This window comes from Scomber scombrus, chromosome 1 (assembly GCF_963691925.1).
Source record: "Scomber scombrus chromosome 1, fScoSco1.1, whole genome shotgun sequence".
NCBI lineage: Eukaryota > Metazoa > Chordata > Actinopteri > Scombriformes > Scombridae > Scomber > Scomber scombrus.
The window spans coordinates 1,878,657-1,899,388 of NC_084970.1; the positions used below are offsets into that span (position 1 = coordinate 1,878,657).

Here is a 20,732-nt window from a genome sequence, read left to right on the forward strand (position 1 = left end):
CCCTCCAATTCCCTTGCTTTTATTCACACTGAAGACATTTGGGTTTCAGATCAAATAATGAATATGAGACAAGAGTTCTGCATTTCAGCTTGTATATCGTATTTTATGGTATTTACATCTAGATGTGTTAAATCAATCTTTATTTATATAGCGCCAAATCACAACAAAAGTCATCTCAAGGCATGAACTCATGACATAGCAACTTTTGTTGGAACCCACCCATTTTTCAAGAGAGCAAAACTATTGGAACATGTGACTGACAGGTGTTTCTCGTTGCCCAGGTGTTGCCTTTTAGATTGTTTGTTTAAACATTAAATAGCTCTGAATGTCTACTCTTGGTTTGAGCCTTGTGATTCACCTCTGAAAACTGCATTAGTTGTTAAGAGAGGATAAACCAACATGAAGACCAGAGAGCTCTCCATGAGAGAAAAGCAAGCCATGTTGAAGCTAAGTAAAGAGGGAAAATCAATCAGAGCCATTACACAAACATCGGGCATAGCCAACACAACAATCTGGTATGTCTTGTAAAATAAAGAAACAACTGGTGTACCGAACAACAGACATTGAACAGGTCAGCCAAGGACAACAACAGCAGTTGATGACAGAAACAATTTGAGAGCTGTGAAGAAAAATCCCAAAACAGCAGTCAGTGACATCAGCACCAACCTCCACAGGGCAAGGGTGAAGGTATCACAATCCACTGTTTGAAGAAGACTTATTATAGCCTGGCTAACACCACATGAGATTGAGACGCGGTCTGGAAAGGAGCCGTTCGTTTCCTCATATTTGAGGCGGGATCAACGAATGTCGATCAAATGCTTCTGTACTCTACTGGACAAACTTACAGCCAATCACATCAACGATACGAGACTGTTTATAAAGCATAAGGTAAACAGTCACCCAATTCTGCGTTCTGCCTTTTTAGCCAACTTCATTTCAACTTATTGCCACAGGTTTTCAGTGATGCTATATATTGGTGAGGACCTATAGGACAGTTGTGCGGCATGTTTATTGTTTTTGGTGTTTTTTTGGCTGCAGACTGTATCAACACATGTATTCAATCATATGTACATTTTTACTTTATTGACTATATTATTTATGCTTGTTGTAAGTGCACTGTCTGGTCGCCTTGTGATGCATGTGTAGCTTGGAAAATGAAAAAAAAAATCTTTTAAAAGCAGTGATAAGTGAGAGAGATTTTTGCAGGTTGCAAAATGCAAGGAGCACCATGCTACTTTTTTTTTGTTGAAACCTTAGTGATGTTGTACAAAAGAGAGCTAGATAGAGATGTTCAAACACTGGCTCTTTTCTCATCTCCACACAGCTGACCAATCACTGCAAGCTGGTCAGCCCCCACTAATCTCACGTTGGACTCTCTCTCTCTCTCTCTCTCTCTCTCTCTCTCTCTGTGTGTGTGTGTGTGTGTGTGTGTGTGTGTGTATACTCTGACAGAGTATACTGGAAGGGTTAGGGTTAGGGTTTCTAAAGAAAAAGTGTATTTCCCAGAATTTTGATATTTTCCTTTGAGCTGCTCTGGAGTCAGGAAGATACAGTTTAAACTAATGAGATTCAGATGTGGCTTTAGTATTTGTGGAAGAGGTTCTAGTTGAGTCTCTATCGCACTTATCCTCATGTGTTGCATCCACTCTCTGAATTGGGACAGTCACAGTTTTCCATGAAGTCCCCAGGTCAGGGGGCTTTAAAGCCCTTCAGTGCAAACTTGCTCCATAAAAAGCTCTTCTTTCAAAACTTTAAAGATGTTGAACACCTCCCGTGATGTCAGACCACCTCCTGTGATGTCAGCAGAGGTGCAGAGTGAGTCCAACTTTCCTCTGACACACACTCAATTCTATTAATGTCATGGCGCACAGTAGTAACACTGTTTAGTGTAAAAAAATAAAAAAAAACTTGGATGAAGAGAAAAAATGGGGAGAAGAAGAGGAGGAGGAAGAGGAGGAGGAGGAGGAGGAGGAGGAGGAGGAGGAGGAGGAGGAGGAGAGTGAGTAGTGTGAGTCACGTTGAAAGGTGTGTTATGATAGAGGCTGAATAAACAGTGTGTTTACACATATGCATATTTACACACACACACACACACACACACACACACACACACACACACACACACACACACACACACACACACACACACACACACACACACACACACACACACATATATATATATGTATATATATACACATACTCACACGTGTATTTGTGTGAGTGTGTATGTGTGTGTGTGTGTGTGTGTGTGTATGTAGCATTAGCAAGGCAGCCACTGCAGCCTAACAGACCCTAATTGAGAGAAAGTAGAGGGTGGGGTGGCTGCACAGCAGAACAACGTGAGTGTTGTTTGGAGATTTTTCCACAGTGGACAGTGGAGAGCCACCTGAAGGGAGGGAAACCTCTCAGTCATGCTGCAAATGAATACTGCACCAATTTTAGAATGTGTACACACACTTTGAGATTATTTATGAGCTTTGACCCTAAAGGGGACACGACTTTTCTACGCAAATGGTCTCACAGTTTAAAGGGAGGTGCAGCTAGTCTGGCCCCTGTTGTTTCTGCGTGGAATGACAACTACGTGTTGTGTATGGCCATGTGGTTGTATCTAAGCCTGGCCCTGTGGGTTTATGGCATATGTGTGGCTGTGAGGAGAGCACAGAGGAAGCCACTGCTGGTCTCACTGAGCGATTTGTACTCTAAATGTTGCTTCAGAATGGACGTTCACATTGTTATGTAATTTGTGTTTTCCTAAAGGACCGATGTGTGCAAGTGGCTCCATGAATCCACACACATCCAGCCCTCAGGCCAACAAGTGCATCATTTAACGTCCCTGCTCTGTAACTCATTTTGAGAGTTACGCAATCTTCAGAGCCTCAAACAACATTGTTTGCCTCACTTTCACTTCTGCCTCATGATCTTCACTCATTTCATGCATTGCATTCAAGTCTGTGAGACAACTTTATGAACACTGTTTAGTTCTACTCACCGTAGTCGATCATGTTGTCTCTCAGCCAGCCTCCACTGCTTCTACTGAAGGTGCAAAAAGATGGATTTACTCCAGACAGACAGGCAGGAGTCCAGACAGACCATCAGGTCAGAAACTGACGTATCACTGAGAGCATATGGCTTCCTCGCTGTGATTCATCTCGGGGTAATGTGCCTGTACCTCTCCTCCTCCTCCTCGTCCTCCTCCTCCTCCTTCCTTTTCCTCCCCCTCTGTCTGGAGAACACAACAGTGTGTCTCAGTAAGGCATGGCTCCCCAAAATCACTGCCCCTTTCCTGTGAGCCAGCTCCAGAGAGGAAAACACACCACACTTAACTGGGCCTGACCTCACACCCACTTTGCATCACACACTGGTTGTAGTCTTTTACAAGGCTTCGTGTGTGTGTGTGAGTGTGTGTGTGTGCGCCCCCGTATACAGAGTATGAATAAATTCTCTGTGGCCCACTCCAGTGTACACATAAATAAACACTCCTCATTTAGTGCATGCGTGTGTCTAGTTTTCAGTCCTGGGCAGTGCTGTTTGAACTGCAGCACTGGACGGTAAATATGCAAATCTGGGCTAGTTCTGGTGGAGACTGTGGATGGACAGTGAACTCAGCTTGTTTTAGATGGGCTCTGATGGGAGGTGAGGCCTTTATAGGGTTTAGGATATGGAGGAACATTAAATGTGGGCTATTTTCAAATTTAAGGGAAGCAACATTCTCAGCAAAAAGGCTGCAACTCAAGCAATGTTGTGTCATGACAGTTACATTCAGCCTCACTTGATATGATGACATTTAAGCCTAAAGAAAAAAAGGTTTGTATTGTTGTGTATTCACACTTGGTTTTGTATTGAATTGAACAACTACATGTGTGAGGAAAATAGTGGTAAGAGTGAAACATTTTCATCACCTTCCACTACCAAAATCCAACCGTTTGCTATTCAGAGATTCATTGGTTAGAGTCTCGGCTTCTGGGTGGCGTCAACCACAAAATTGATGACTTCACTTCAATGTTGTATTTCTTTTGTCTGTGCAGCAAAGGTCAAAATACCACTGCAAATCAGTCAATAAGTCAATAGTTCTGAGTCAGAGATCGTGACTTCCAAATCAGTGTATCTGCTCTGGAAAACATGGCACCCGCAGCAAGCAGATCTTTCTATGGCAAGTTTCTGAACTTCACAAGCACCTTCCCGAAGAGCTTCAGGTTTGCACACTTTAAAAGAGAGCACAATTCAACTGAAAGGAAAATTGAAATGGCAACCACAAAGTTGTTACCGCATGTTTCACAACACAAACACTAAATGAAGTAAAAAATAATAATTGAAATAATAATTCTGCACTGTTCACTGTGTGCTGTCATATTGCGGTGAGGTCAGGTGTGTTTCTGTTGGTGAACTTGGGCTGGGTGGAGTTTGCATGACTTGAATGACCATGACACTGCACTTTTCTTTGTTGAAGGATGTTTTTCTGAGTTCCAAGTGCAATGAATTGGAGCATTTGACTTTCGCTGCCTGGTAAACACCCACGTCTTGTCAGCAGTTTGCTGCACAGGCACACTGTTAACGGAAAAAAAAATAAGCTTCTTTTTGGCCACTTGGGGGCAGCAAGACAACCTGTAAACACATCACAAAAAATGATCTTATGAAGTTGGTATGTGTTACCAAACAGCTGATAATTAGCACATCCAACAGTTATAGAGCAACATTAACATTGATTTGGAGTTTGTATCCATTGGTTGATTCTGATTTGGTTTCCACCAGCTCTTCACCTGCTAAATACTCCTCTGTGTTTACTATCTAGTTGCTAACATAGCCTGTCTGCTGTGTAGTGCAGGGCAGTGGGTTTATCAGTACTTCTTCTATGAAAACAGCTGCCTGCAGCTTGAAACAAAGCTTTTGAGATCTTGACAATGAACCCAAACAGTAAAGTCTCAGAACAATGAGTTGACAGAGGCTAAAAGTCTCTGTGGAGCTGAAGGGAGCTGCAGAGTCTGTGTAAATGATCTGTGGGTTCATCACTACAAGCAGCTCCTTTCACATTTTTGCGAAACATTTGAGCCATTGTTGATATAAAATACTGAGTAGAGTAACTCGACAGTGTCCAACCATAATAATGATAGACTGGATGTTACTTGAGTGATTTTCCAGAACCACATATTACTAACTTAACTACATTATATGACCTGCAGAGGTAAGTGAATAAAGATAGGAAAGAATTTGTCCCCATGACATACTAGATAACAACTATATATACTGTATACTTACTGTTTTGCAGTTAATATACAAAAAGATCTATGAATCAACCAAAGTGTTCCATATTGTACTAACAGTAATGATACAAGATGCACTTCAACCAAATTACAGCTTTGGAATTCCACTGTTCAACTTCACCAAGAGAAGGCTACAATCAGATATTGGTTTTCACTATTTTGTAACTGTGAGTAGCTCCTTCATATTTGGGGTGCATGTGAATGTTCTTTATCCTCATATCCTGGCTGAAAGTACTATAGTGTGTACATATTAGCTAATTATATTATTTTGTACCAACCATAAGTTATTTCTATGTTACAAGATTTGCAGTAATTTTGTATTTACCTTAATAGGCTATTATTAAAACTATTATTATTCTATTCTAGGCAGCTACAGCAGGGAAGCAGCTCTGTGCTGTCCTGCAATAGCCCATCTACTAGCATTGAAGATGAGGGAGATAAATCTCACACTGCTATAATAAGGCAGCCGGCAGTTCCACATGCCGCACAGCATACCTGCCCCCCCAAAAATGTCTGTGCACGCCATTGTCTGTACCGTTACACTGTTAGTACAAAAAATCACACTGTAAATTGGGAATAAATACACTGTATGTTGTGGGCTGTAATCTGAAGCGCTACCCAATAATCTGTATGACATCATGTGGAAATTACTGCAGATTCATTCAAACTCTGTGTAAATATGTGACGTTTGTTTAGTAAATCATACCATAAATGGACTAAATGCAATTAAGTCACTTTTTTATTCATTCAATTTTAATGTAAATTGTTCAAAAGTGTCCAAAATAAAATGCCATGCACTAATCCCTGCACTCTCTCTCAGAGATGAGTGCACAACCATTAAAAGCAAAATCACAGATACACAGGCACAAGCATATTACTGTAGGAAATACAAAAATATTTTTAAAAATGTTTAAAGACTAAAAAAAAGTGGTTGAAACGGTGCAGATGTTTAAGATTAAATACTGTTTAAAGCAACAACAAAAAAAGAAATCCTGAAATGGCTTCGTTGAAATTTCTATGAGGGAAGAAAAAAAAGCAAAATGTCCACTGATAAAATTTCAATTTCTCATCTAGTTACTCGAATTTTAAAAAGGTTAATAGCCATAAAAAATAAGAAGAAGAACAGACAACAACCAGAGCCATGTCATTTTTAAGCTGGGAGCATGGCCTCGTTCTTCTGGGTCTTGGCAGCCTCTGGCGTTGTTACTTGGCTTCAAACTATTTGAGTTTCCCTCGAAATGGACGGGCAGACACTGGTTTTCAAGCACCTCACAGGCCAAGATCAGATGTTTAGTTTCCTTAGTGATTTTCTTGATCCCACATGTCCCCGGCTCACTCCTCACTGTGATGAAACTGAAGGGCTGCTTGCTGATGCACAGGTTCTCCTTGTACACCTTCCCACCTTTATTGGTGCAGACTGCCTTTACCTTTTCCAGTTCATCTGGATGGAGGAAGGACTGTGTGGGTCTGTCACAACCCCCGTTGTTCTTGATGTAGTTCTCCCATTCATTATTATCGACAGAGTTAGGAGTACCAGAGCGGATGTGGCGCTTGACAAAGGTGTTAAAGCCATTATTCCATTTTGAGCGCTGACAGGGAGCTTCGTTCTTAGCATTTGTCTGATGACCCAGTAGGAGAAAGGCAACAAGAATGAGAAGAATCCTGAGACCAGCCATTACCCAGCAGTCCTGGAGAGAAACAAATACCACAAAGTCAAACAGCATGACCAAAAACTACATTTTACAGCCTTTTACTTTCTATCACGTTAAATCTTTTCTTTTTCCATTTGCCTGTTTTACCTGCCAACACCTAGTAAACAGTGTATGTCCGAGCAGAGTGAGACAAAACCACAGCTGTCCGTCTGTCTCATTCTGCAAACCTGAAACCAAGAGAGGATGTTCAAAACAGCTGATTGCTTGTTAAAATAACTTCCCCTACCTTTTTTTCTGTCACCACTTGAGGTTTCTGTGCATTCAAATAGACCTAACGCTCCAGCTGTGAAGTCTTTCTTTTTTCTCCTTAGTTTCAGACCACCATTTCACTTCCTGCTTGAGGGGGAGTGGCCTAATAAAGTCAGAGCAGCTTGGGACTCATTGCTCTATCTACAGGACTGTGCTTTAGCATTCATGGTGAGAAGTGATCCAGTTACTGCTATAAATAGCTGTTCAAGATCCAGTCAGCTATTTTATGTAGCGCATATATGTATTTTTTGCATCTTTTAAAATATATATTTTAATATAACATTAAAAACATTTGCCCTTGTTTTGATCATTAGGGCTTGGAAAATTACTTGGGATATGCATACATATTACACATGAAAGAAAGAAAGCAAGAAAGCGTTATAAATACATCATGGATTAAACCAAACAGTCATATAAATTGTGGTCTTATTTTTGACCTCGGTATTTGAAAAATCCTGGCTACGGCCGTGATAGTGTAAGTGAAGTACTCAGTGTTTTCATTGAGCCATTCATTGCCTGGAGTGTGATTAGTATTTCTCACCAGCCACTGCTTCACTCCATGTGGCATGAGGCTTCAGCCCCCCCCCCACAGACACACTTCCAACAGAATCCTTTATGTGTATACGCTTTTTATAAATGAGTTACATATCTTCAGTGTGAGGAGTGTGTGATATATTCTGTTTTGCCTCCCTCTAGTGGCTCAGCTGTGTCACTGTGGATTGGGCAGTAGAACGACAATGATGAATCTTTACAAAGGAAACTCTCAGTTTGTGCATTGTCCAGCAGTAAGGCCTTGGATTTTGAAAGGGATATATTACCAACAGTGGATAAATACTGTAGGAGGGTTTGTGATAATGTGTAACACAATGAAACAATAAAAAAAATCTTTTAATCTAACACATTTTACCATAATATTTGCTTTTATATGACCCTTAGTTTTTGAGAATTCACTGAACATTCCATTAAGGAACTGATGAGCAAGAAGAAAGCCTTTGAATTGGGATAAGTCTTGTTGACCCATTATGATGTATTCAGAGGATGTAGGGATTCTGAACTGGGATGCAGCCTGGTATCACTGATCACTTCTCCTCAACTGCCAGTGAGGAATTGCACTGGGAGGCGGTAACATGCAGACACCTCACCCATCCACTAGGAGTCCCCGCTGCAGTGACCATGACATGAAACCTAACTGGTTTCCCTCTTGCTCAATGGCAGTTGAGTAAAAAAAAAGAAAAAGAAAAACAAGTACTGTTCACCTTAATTACCTCAGTGCTCCTCAGAATGTTTTTTTGGGATAGATTTACAATAGTGTAACTAACATTATGACCTAAATATTTCAACCACAGTATATTTCTGGGGAACCAAGCTTATTAATAGATCTCACAGTATTGTGGCTATAGGCTTCACAGCACAGCAACCATATTAACTTGTGATGGCAGGAAAAGCACAGGTGTTATTCAAATTGGCTCAGTTACTAAAGTGTTCCAGTAATCTATGGCAGTGTGACAGTGAGCCAGCCTGCACAATACCAGAACCCTGAATTTGAAGCAGTTACATGAAATTCATTAATCATTGATTTGATTATTCATACCTGTGCTTTTTCCTTATATGACATGGGAGTTATTTTTAAAGCCCAGACTAGTACTTTTCACTTATTATTAAAAGAAGAGGAATTTTTTTTCAGTGCAGTTTAGGTCAGTCTTTTTGGATTGTGTTTCTGTTCCAATAAAATCCCTTATGGTGCCTATGAATTTCTAAAAAGTCCTAAAATAAAATAAAAATCAAAACATTTTCAGTGATCAGAATTGATGATGGACTACAAGTGTCATCTTCATCTTTAATTGGATGCATGCAGTGGTTGTAAATGATTGTCAACCCAAAAAAAGGGTTTTCATATAAACTGTAGAACACATTCTATGTCTTTGACCTGACATATTAAATGTATTCATACAACCATAACCAAGTGGATATTAGTTATACATGACATGATCTTTCCCTAACCTTACAACCAAATCAAACCTCCAGTTCAGTTTAGTTCTATAACAGTTTGAAAGTCTTGTTTTTAGAAAAGTCACATCAGAAAAAAGAATATATATATATATATCTATCAGATATAAAAAAGCGTGTACACATCTTATCAGATCTAACGTATCTTTTAGTTTGGAGGAACTGTTGCATCCAAATCTTGGAAGTGATCCAACTGCCAGCAACACCTAACATTGTCTGAAACCCCAGAGCCCCCTGAAATAACTCTTCCCTCCTAATGTGTTCACTGGAATGCATGACCAAGCTCAGAGTTACTCTAAGCATCACTGCTGCACTGAGCAAGAATTTTACTCCTGCCACCCATACTTATGCACCGTCAGTTTGAATATTCTGCTGCATTACCATGCAAATATAATGTTATCTTAACAAAAACATGTTACTGTAATGGATGACAGTGACATGTTAAAATGCTGATACATATTCAAATGTTAGATTCATGTTCTGACTGAAATCTTTTATGCTTAAATGTAATCCGACATGTTATTTTCTGTGGTTAACTTTTAATATAAACATGTAGTTTTGTAAGTTTCAAACATACCATGTAGCTTGTAAATGTGCTATCTACCATGGTGTGAGAGTGCATGGTTACATGCTGGATGTCTCAGTGGAGAAATTAACTCAACCACAATGATCTAATAGCACACAGTAGACAGGCTCTGCTTCTGTACTGTACTGTACTGTGCTGGAGGAAATGGACCACACCTCAGAGGGAAAAGAGGGTAAAAAACATCCTCAGTAAACAGCCTGAGAGCAGGAAACCCTCTCTCTGTTCTTTCTGGCTCTGACCTGACAGTGTTTCACTTCCATCTCTGAGCTGAGCTTGGTAGACGCTGGGTTGGGTAGATTTGGGCCTATATTTAAACACGTATACGCTCCCCTCCCTCTGATCTGAGATAGGACACAGTAGACCTGCTTTGTAAATGTGTCCAAGACTCAAAAAGCATTTCTTATGTTCTACAGAGAGACATTAGGATTCTGTTGTTGCTTTCGTCTGATTTGTAATGATCAGATTTCTCATACTGCTGTCAGCCTGGGGAGGGTGTAGACCATCTATCCTCTCTGATACACACCACTTTGTAAGGTTTAAACAATTCACAGTACATACAGTAATAACTGACTTTCCTGTTGGTGACTGTCAACACACAAAAAAAATCACAATAATCCCCCAACTCCACACAGTGTGCCTGACCCAACTCACTGCTGCAGCCATCAGAGCAATCAGGACATGATCCCCAACTGGCAGTCCTCCCAGATGTGTTAACTGTGACACATGTCAAAGCCTGTTTATTGAAGGTGGGCACTGTACACTTGCACTTAGTGCTTGAGGTGGAAAAAACCAAGTGCCATAAAAAATAATCATGGTCTGTGCTCAGGATAACTTTTAAACAAACACACATCTTGAAATAGTGTTTCAAATATCAATGTTGTTAGTGCACATAAAAGACGAAGAGCTCTCTCCAGCTTGGCCACAGTTTACACGACACTGGTTGTACAATTTATTATTTATTTAATGAAGGCTGAATGATAACTTATTCAGCCTGTCAACTTCTTTTTTCTCCCTTTCCATGATGTTGGTGAATTTTCTCCCTTTTCACGTGTTGGAATATGTTATTTATATATATACATATACATATAATTCACTGATCGCTACTACATTCTGAATTTCTACAGTGAATAAAAGATAGTAGGCAGGGGTGGAGCTACACTCTCAGCACAAAGGGGGCAAAATATTCTTGAGGAGCCTTTCAGATAAAGATTGTCACAGATTGTCATTTTTTAAGCCAAAACACACAATGAAACCACTTTGTCACACAAGCTTGTTTAGAAGAACACAAAAAAGAAAACAGATCGCCAGTTGTGTTCAAATGTTTCAGCACCGAGGACAACGCGCTGTGCTCTACGTGCACCTTTTATCCAAGGTGCATGGAAAAGTTGCACTATTGTCAATTGTTTCACCTGTTACTAAGCAACCAAAAACCCCTCGTATTGTTTTGTTTTTTAACGACATTTGGCAACAAGTGTTGGCTGACCTTTCCACCGGATGTTGTGATGTCCTTGGACAGAAAGGGTGCGGCAGGTCCTGCGCTGTTTGGGTCATTCTTGTCACATGACCTGTAGTTCGCTTGCTGCATTTGAAAAAAGCTGAGATTTTTTTCATTGCGGTGCACTGCAGACTAACCCGAAAAAACAGCCGCGTCACAAAATAACATACCATATCAGAACACTAACAAAAACTCATGAAGCAACACTCGGTCACACAGCTAGTGTGGTTTGTAAGATAACATTGTAACCACAGTTACACATCCACCAGTTTGAGACAGGCGTAAACATGCTATATCAACTTAGCTTGCTACCCTGCAGGTCGTAGTCGTCCCTCCGTCGTCTCCCTCAGTCCCGCCAGGAACAGTAATCAGTCAGAAATGCAGTGACACCTGCTGGCCAAAAAATACTTTATCCCATTAAATGATTTTGTGCCATTTATGTGTGGTACAAGCTGTGGCTTAAGTCCCCTCTGCTGTCAAAATCGGAGCTGATTTATATTATTGATTATTAGCTAGCTCTTCACCATGTTGCATACACTGATGCCTTGCAGAGAAGAACAATGCATCATGCTTTAAATCAACAATCAGTGGATTCCTGTGTATATCCAAGCTTGCCATGTTCCTTTTATTCTTGTGAAACAGGACATTGTCTAGTGAATGTGTGTCTGACTGGAGAGTACAGTACATGGGTAAATGGGGAGGATGACGTCACACCTCTTGAATGTTCCCAGAAGAGATGGTTACTGCTGGTTCACATTAACTTGTGCACACACTCAAATACACATATGACCCTGAAACACACCACATGCACCCTTCCTCAGTGCTATTCATATAATTGTGTTTTTTTTTAAATGCTTGGATATACACAAAACAAGATGCCTGGCAGTTCAAGAGCAGGGGTTTAGCAATTAGGGCTGCAATGACTGAAAGAGGAAAAAAATAAGAACAAATTATTTGAAGGAGAAAAAAAGGTGAAATCCTACCTTATTTAAGAGTTTGTTTAGCAGGTTGAGCCTCAAACAGCTGCAGCAAAGAATCCCAAATTCCTCTCACAGGCCATCAAAACAGACAGTGAGCTGTCAGATAGTGTACCTGTCAATCAAAATATTGGAGAACTGCTTTGAAAGCAAAGCTTGTATTCCATACTATGTAATTTGAGCCACTTTTGCACGTCCAAATCCATTCGCTCATCATGACAAGCCTGTGAAAATAACCCTGATGACGTCATCAGCTTGGGCTTGAGATGTCAATCTGCATTTAAAAATGAGAGCGGGGAGTTTGAAAGACTCCAGTGTAATGAAAGATGCTCTCCAGTTACATTATGGGAGGCGTAGGATTCATGACACTCATGAACTAAAGTCAGGATATCACCTCCACTGCTTCAGTTTTCACCAATATTTGTCCTATCTGTCTCTTGCATGTCCACCAACTTCATAGAGGTGGAATGCTAAATCTTTGGAATTGTATTTAAACTGACAGAAGACTGTAGATTATATTTGTCTTGATAAAAAGCTGAGTTTTACTGAACAAAATAGTTTATTATGTTTTTGACCCTAACCGGTCAAGGCAGATGGCTGTCTGAGGTTAGGGACTTTTTCCTTGCTGCTGTCGTCAAGTGCTGCTCATGTGGGAATGTTGGGTCTCTTTAAATTAAACTTAAGAGTACGGTTTAGACCTGCTCTATGTGTAAAGTGCTATGAGATGACTTTTATTGTGATTTGACGCTATATAAATAAAGATTGATTGATTGACTTTGACATGACTTTTAGCACAAATTGCTAGCAGTGCAAGTCATTACATTATGCATTATATACTGCTTCTCTGATTACTCATGGGCACAATACAGCAACTCTTTATAATCATAAAATAAAGCTATAATGAGACCATAAGTATGTCATCATATCAAAGCATAATTGCCTTATCACAGCAAGCCCTACATATCTTGTTATAATAAAAAACAACAACACTTCCTATTACAACAATGAGACAGATATGAGGTTAGCAGACCTCTGTAGGAGGCTAAATGAAGCTCTTTTCATAACAGGCATAGTTGGTGCTAACTCCTCCCAGTATTACTCTCTCTCATTCATGCTCACTTATTTCCTAGTTGTCAATGTTCAGGATGTGTAGTTTGAGTTTCAGTTGTCATCTGTCACTCACGCTATCCAATAGCACAATGCCACACTTTCATTGTTAACCAATCATCTAGTCGTGGTCTTTTTTAAATATGTCTCTCTCTGTCTCTGCTCTAGTCTGAGAGCTACAGATGTTATGTGCACCCCACCACCTTTTTATCCCCCCCCCAGCCTCAGCAGGATCAACAGTCCCATCTTTTCATCATTCTCATCCAACTCAGCATCACCGCCACCAGTGTCTGGACTTCATAGGGGATCTGTCTCTGTTCTGGGATGATGTCCTCATGGAGTCATTTTTTCTCATTTCCTTGTCTCTCCTGATGGAAATGCTATTTAGGTGCTTCAGTGTCACGCTCCTGGTATTTTGCCTGCTGTCTCAAGATGTAATCATGGTTTTCCAGGGTACACATAGTGTAGGTGAACATGCACTGAGGTTGCTCAGAGACAAATATGGCTGTTTCTTTTATACCTGCATGCAGCAGCTTTACATTTTTTGTTTCCCGACAGCTTTTGAATCCAGCAATCAACTTGTTAGACATGCAGGTCCACATTTCACGTTGTTGAGATTCGGAAGCTGTGCACATTAGCTTCTCAGTTAGGCTACTCATAAGACATTTCACTGTGTAAGTTGATCGGACTTTCTGAGTTTCTCAGTCGGACATTTTTAACTGGAACACAGCCTGAAGTCAGATCTCAGACTAAGAAGGTCGGACATACCCCACCAGCCCCAACCTCAAAATCCAAGATGGCAGCCCTGCTCATCAACAGTGTGAACGTTGTAGTAATGTCCTGTTTATTAGCAGTTTTTGTCTTAATTGTGTCTCATTAAATCAGTCGTACACACAGCACTGTCCAACTTCTATCTGTGGACGTGTTGCTACAAAATGTGTTTTTATTAACTGGTATTTCTATTGTAACCCACTGGATGTGCTGAAGCCTACCTACACACCCAGAGACTGTGCGCTGTGTGTATTGTTGTGATCCGGTTGGTTAAGTCACGTATGACGAAAATTCTATTTCCGGGTCCAATCCCCAGAGCGGCTCCGTTTGTTCAGTATGCCAAAGTGTTGTCTCAACAGATCGGAATCAAAAAATGACATCAAGTTGTCGTTTTTGCGATTTCCCAGCGACGAGAAAGAAAAGAGGAAACGGTTGAAGGCGATAAGGTAAGATTTACTTTATAAATAATTTTGATAACACCCGACGCTCCGGGGCCCCACTGCTTCGCCGACAGTTTGAAACAGTGTTTCCCTGTTGAGCTGTGGTGGAAGTATAGTAACACAAAGACGTTGGTACTAGAAACACTGTAACGTTGAAACATAGAAGATGATAATTTACTCTCAATAAAAAAACACAATAAGTTAAAGTTTTTCTCTGATTTATTGAACTCTCTTACATCATACAAGTGGCAGCGGAGCGTATATTATTATACGACGTGAAACAAGCTAGCCGTGCAAGTTAACTGAAATGTTATAAAAACGAGTGGTGTACTCTAGTCACACCAGGCCTTTATGAACACTGTTTAATCCTTTGCCGAAGCATGTTAATAATTGAGATGCAATTGTTGTTTTACAGGCGTGAAAACTTCACCCCAAACTGCAACTCCGGGGTGTGCAGCTGGCATTTTCCAAATGGCAAAGCTGCCGGGCCATCGCGCTTCAAATGGAACGAGGGGAAGACTTTCCAGTTCTTGAATGAATCAGGGCAATCTAAGCTTTCTAACAATGTATGGCATTAATATATATGTTTAAGGGTTGGTGTTTAAAACATTCAGAAGAACTTTCGCTACCTCACAACTTCCGACCTGTCCCGTTGGCAGAACAGCGTGTTTTAAACGGTCAAAGTTAAACCTGAAGAGTATGGTCCTTTTATATACAGTCTATGGTATGGTCTAGACCTACTCTATATGTTAAGTGCCTTGAGATGACTTTGTTGTGATTTGGCGCTATATAAATAAAGATTGATTGATTGATTGATTGAACGTGCAAACTAACCGCTAACTCACCTCAACTTCTTTGTACACTTTCTTTTTCATTGATGCCTGGACAGTGCCCTTAATTAAACCATCAGGAAGAACAGTTACACCCTGTACTCTATCGGAATTACACGAATTCAGTCCCTTTTTCAATCTCACAGACATGTCACTACAATAAGAGGTGATCGTAAAAAGGTTCACGGGTTCCGACATTGTTGTTGATTACCAATCGATGCCTTTGGACCCGGAAATAGAATTTTCGTCATGCGTTACGTCAGACTTAACAGCCGGATAGGGTGTTTGCGTGGGGAGAGAAGAGAAGCACTGGAGACAGGAGTTCAGGATTGTGACTGAGACCTGTAGACACTTTATTGGCAAGCATGGACAGCTATCACCTCTGGTCCTCTACACTGGGCTGCTGGCTCCGTCACCCTTACAGGACAGTGAATGAAAACATTTTAATATAGTTCTTCTTAAAAAACTATATGCTAGTCCAAATAAACAAATATATTGTGTCAAAATAATAATGTACAACTGAAAATGATAAATTACAGGAAATGTAAATTAAATACCAGGCACCCTATAAACATATGACTTCATAAAAAATTAATTATATGACTTAAAACAACAAACTGAAAGAATAATGCTTCATCCTGTGCTCTACTCATGCACAGCAAGCTAGCCAACATTACAGCCAAAGTACAAAATATAAGTGTTCGCTTCTCAAACCCACATCGTAAACAAACTACTAAATTAACACATCAGATGAACATAATGACCTGATGGGTGATTTTAGTTAAGATATTTTAAAAGGATGCAGGCCGCCACTAACACTGCTTACCTTACAGGACAGTGAATGAAAACATTGAACCAAAATGGCTCCCGAACGGCATGAATAATCCAACTACGGTGTAGCGTAAGGGACAAACATAAACATTTGCTATATTCACAGAGGAATAGATGGCGCAACAGTGTCACCCTGTGGAGTATTTAGGCTACTGCCTTACACTATCAATGGTTAACCTGACTACAACTAGTTAGTAAATGTGAGCATGCTAACACGCTAAATGCTAAACTATGATGATGAACTTGGTAAACATGACCGGCTAAACATAATGTTAGCATGCTGACACAGCATTTAAGCACCACTGTGCCTTAAATATAGCCTCACAGAGCTGCTAGTGTATCTGTAGATTCTAAGTTCTGTTCTTTCATTAAATGGATTTTAGCAGCAAGCAGGAGAAGCAGGAGGAGCTGCAGACTCGCACCAAGAGATGCTGTTATTTTGTTTCCACACTGTAATAGCTGTTATCATCCAACCTCCACCTGGCTTAAAGACAAGAGGAATTAGGATTAAAACAAAAACAAAACAAAAAAACGTCTGCCTCTTCTACAAACACTTTCCCACAGTACAGATGGATGAGGTGAGCTTCTTCCCTGTTCATTGTCAAACCAGACTTTGATGAAGTCAGCGACTGCAGAGGTGAACTGGGACACAGCCCTGTGTAATGTTTGTGTTTGTGTGTGAGAACAATAGTTAGCAGGGTGGGGTCCTGATCAGGGACAGGATATGAAGTGTGTATTCTGAGCGGGGAGTGGGCTTGTGTTAACAATGTGAACACTGTCTGCGCATCAAGAGGAAGTTCTCCAACTACTCTGAATCCAAAAAAAGATTCTGAAACCACTGTGGCTCAAAGGTCAGCGTGTGTGTGTGTGTGTGTGTGTGTGTGTGTGTGTGTGTGTGTGTGTGTGTGTGTGTGTGTGTGTGTGTGTGTGTGTGTGTGAGAAAGTGTCCAGCCAACCATCCCTTCCCTGCAGACAGGTCCAAAGAATAGGAGGGTCCCAACATGGCTAAGGTCAAAGGTCAGACTTGTAATGCGGTGTGAGCCAAAGAAGGGCCGGGCCTGGAATTAAAAATGACGAGAGACGGCCAAGTTTCCACATTCTGTGGCTGCATGTGAACGGAGGGTGTTTTCAGTAAAACAGAGCAGATGTCAAGGCTGGAGAACAACAATTCAGTTCCATCACCTGCAATAACAGCATTGGATCACCTCCCATCACTGTTCACCACTAGACCTGCTGGGATAGATCATCTGAATCCACTGAATGAAATACAGCAAACATGCTCATTATAGTGTTGAGCCTCTCCACACTGCTCTTTACAGTGGTTGCAGTACAAACATTAAGGACACCTGCTGTTTTCATTTAAAGCAATTTGGGAAATATGCTGACTCACTGTCTTTCCAAGAGTGAGAAGAGAAGAGCAATATCAATCTGATGTCTGCATGTCAGGTATGGGAGCAGGAGTCAGGATGTGGTTATCCTAGCTTAGCATAAAGACTGAAAGCTTTGGAGGAAAACCATGGATGTATTATAAGAGCTGGATACTGGACCAAAAATGGTGCTTATTAAGTCCTATAAGAATTGCTCGGCTGGTGCATACACCAAAAAGAGTTTCTAGCATCTGGGTTTGCGGCCCACTGAATATATACGTTAGTGTTTCCCCTTGGAGTTCCTGCTCAGTCCATAGACTTTACATTGTGATGACATCACTAGAGAGTTTTACAAATATATAAAACCTCTATGGGATAAACTTTAATAACAAAAATAATCATAATTGAGCTTGTTTTCAGTTGGAGGTGTCCTGTCAGCAGTTTTACAGACATCTCTTTTATAAAGGTGGTCTATTGGTAAACGCTTATAGGGCAGCAGGGGGATTTTTCACTGCAATATCGCAAGTGAACACTGGGAGAAACTGGCTGCAAGAGCGGAGCCCTGTCCAAATTCAAATACTTGAGGTATGATTAGATAAAAATAGTTTTAAACGACATTGTGTCTTCCCTGATATTCTGACTACTGCCACTGTGGAGCCACTGTGGAGCCACACTGGTAGTAGTCAGAGAATCAGTAGGATTCATCCTCTGGAACAGGAATGTGTGTACAACATTTCATATTAATCCAACCAGTAGCAGGCTGACATTTCCACCCCTGTGGCCATGCCGCCAGCATGACTAAAACTGAGGAGAAAATATAGTGTGTCACGTAAAACTATTGTTATCTCATCATACTTCAAAATATTGAATTTAGTGAATCAGTATCTCCTGAACAGTAATACTCTTCTGAGTGTTAGCAATAAATGAACTCTGACCCCAAGAGGGGAGAGGAGTGTTTTCTCAACCTTTAGTCTTTTGTCTGTCTTGTTTGTTTAATAAATCTGTTTATTTGATGTGGTACAAATAACATTTAGGCCTGAAACGTACACTAATAGCAGCGAGGTCTAAGCTGTGACTGTAGATATACATAGATCATGAGACCAATCTTCACCACACATATGTCGGATTTTATGCTTAGATCATGTGACAGATAGAATGTAACCACCACAGCACTCCAGTGTTAGTAACCTGACTTTTGTTTGACTTTCACTTCACTTTCACATCAGAATTCGAATGATTCCATTTGAGAAACTTGAATATAGTCTAGTGAACAGTGAATAGTGAATATTGGACACTTTGACCCCTTGATTTATAAAAAAAAAAAGAAGAAACAACTTAAAATATTCTCTTATTTTTCAAATAAAATATTAAAGCAACTTTGCATCTTCCTCCAAAATCCAAATCCATTAACATGACACTATATTCACAAATATGCACTAGGTGCATATTTCAGGAGTCATGTAATTTGAGTGATGTTCAGCTTGGTTATCTCCCTTACCCAGCTACTCTTACTTAAACTAATTACTCTATGTCATTTGGTTTCTTGTGTGAATATAAATACAATACTGTCAGTTTTTTTCCACAATCTATTTATATCTTAATACGCTCAAAGCTTGAAAACTCTCCTCTAACATATATGTTTCCATTGATCTGCTTTGTAATTGATGCAGATAAATGAGATCATGATAGAGTAATACCTTTGTTACTTGTTATTCATCAAGAAATATATCCAGCACATTACTCCATTTAAAACCACTGCTTATAGTTTTTATAAACATGTTTGACTACATCTGAAAAATTTTTGAATAAAAATGACATGTGTCCACAGCAGACATTTCAGCTCATTTCTATAAATACCACATTAAAATTCTCATTCTACAGGACAGACAAGAAAGTCAGCCTCAGAAAACCAGAAGAGAAGAAACAGTGGACTGTTTACATATCTGTGGTTTCTTCCTGACATTTTGTTTATTACGAGCAGATTACAACAGTTGAAGCAAGAGAAAAGTTGGTTGCATTTGTGGTTCGGAGTGAAATATCAGCATCCTTGCAATGATGTATGACTCATTGAAAGGATGCTGTTAAATATGTCTAATGATGAATACTCTGTGATGCAGTGATGCTGAGCTATATGTATCATTTCCCTAATGGTAGAATCAAATATATCTTATCTGACACCTTGATGAATTCATTTTCAATAAACTCTTGCACCAACTTGTCATAATTTCATAATTGAATTAAAAAAAAAAAAAAAATTTCCCCCTGAGCTTTCGTCTAGTGTCCACTAGTTTGGTTTGTGAGCAAATACCAGCCAAGCTATGAAATGATGGAATAACACGGTAAAAATGATACCTGCTAGACATCAACATGCTACTATTATCACTGTGAGCATGTTGTTGGTGTAATGTTAGCTGTGTCAGAGCAACAACAGCACTGTCATTTAATCAACCAAGCCTGTAAATAATTCAGACAGGATCAGTTAGCTCCACTCGGGTTACTACAACTCAGCTGGAAACACAATGTGCTACCTTGCCTGGTTAACAGGAGGGACATCCACCTTATGTAGCACTAAGGATTCAAACCAGAACCTGAACACTGGTAAAAAAACAGTTGAACTGAATAACCCATAATAGTTTATCTATCAGAGGCCTGCTTTATCCTGTCTAACCTGCTCTGAACAACAAAAGAGATACAAGACAGTTCCGTCCAAGCATGTCTTTATGTCTGTGAATCAGGATAAAGCTCCACATCTGCCGCCAGCTTCTTTCCCCTCAGACACTGAGTCGTCCACGCCGCAGGGATTGGAGCTCCTCTGGGGAAAAGGATAGGCAAGCGTTTCCCTCCTGCAGAAGGAAATGGGCGAAACCTTGCCCCGAAATTATGACTGCAGCATTTTGTCGTGTGAAGGAAGCCACTCCTGATAGCACGGGCTGTAGGTTTCCTGTTGTGGGCCAATAGTTTTGGCTTCAGCTTGTGCTGGCAGGAAGGTTGAAGAATGCTGGGTCAAGAGCTGTTGAGAGCCTTACAGCTTTGTATCGCCACAAAAGTCTAGAGCGCTGAAGGTATTAACTATTTAACATAAGTATATAGCTACATTTA

At 40.3% G+C, this 20,732-nt stretch overlaps 2 protein-coding genes across 2 annotated transcripts in view; both read right to left on the bottom strand.

Moving 5' to 3' along the window:
* il16 (interleukin 16) overlaps positions 1-3,005 on the bottom strand; it is a 52,651-nt gene extending 49,646 nt beyond the window's left edge. The window contains exon 1 of the mRNA XM_062417674.1: positions 2,993-3,005. Coding sequence (XP_062273658.1) covers positions 2,993-3,005 — 13 coding nt within the window. The remainder of the gene's footprint in view (positions 1-2,992) is intronic.
* A 3,030-nt stretch (positions 3,006-6,035) lies between these two features.
* Positions 6,036-7,173, bottom strand: LOC133980634 (angiogenin-like). Its single transcript, XM_062419398.1, has 2 exons — positions 7,061-7,173; positions 6,036-6,949 (listed from the first exon to the last, which is right to left on the bottom strand). Exon 2 carries the CDS (start codon positions 6,935-6,937, stop codon positions 6,356-6,358), a length of 582 nt encoding a protein of 193 aa, XP_062275382.1. The 5' UTR covers positions 6,938-6,949; positions 7,061-7,173; the 3' UTR covers positions 6,036-6,355.
* Between the last annotated feature and the right edge of the window lie 13,559 nt (positions 7,174-20,732).

Bases quoted from the DNA above. Each gene is read 5' to 3' on its own strand.
- LOC133980634 (XM_062419398.1), bottom strand. From the start codon at position 6,937: ATGGCTGGTCTCAGGATTCTTCTCATTCTTGTTGCCTTTCTCCTACTG.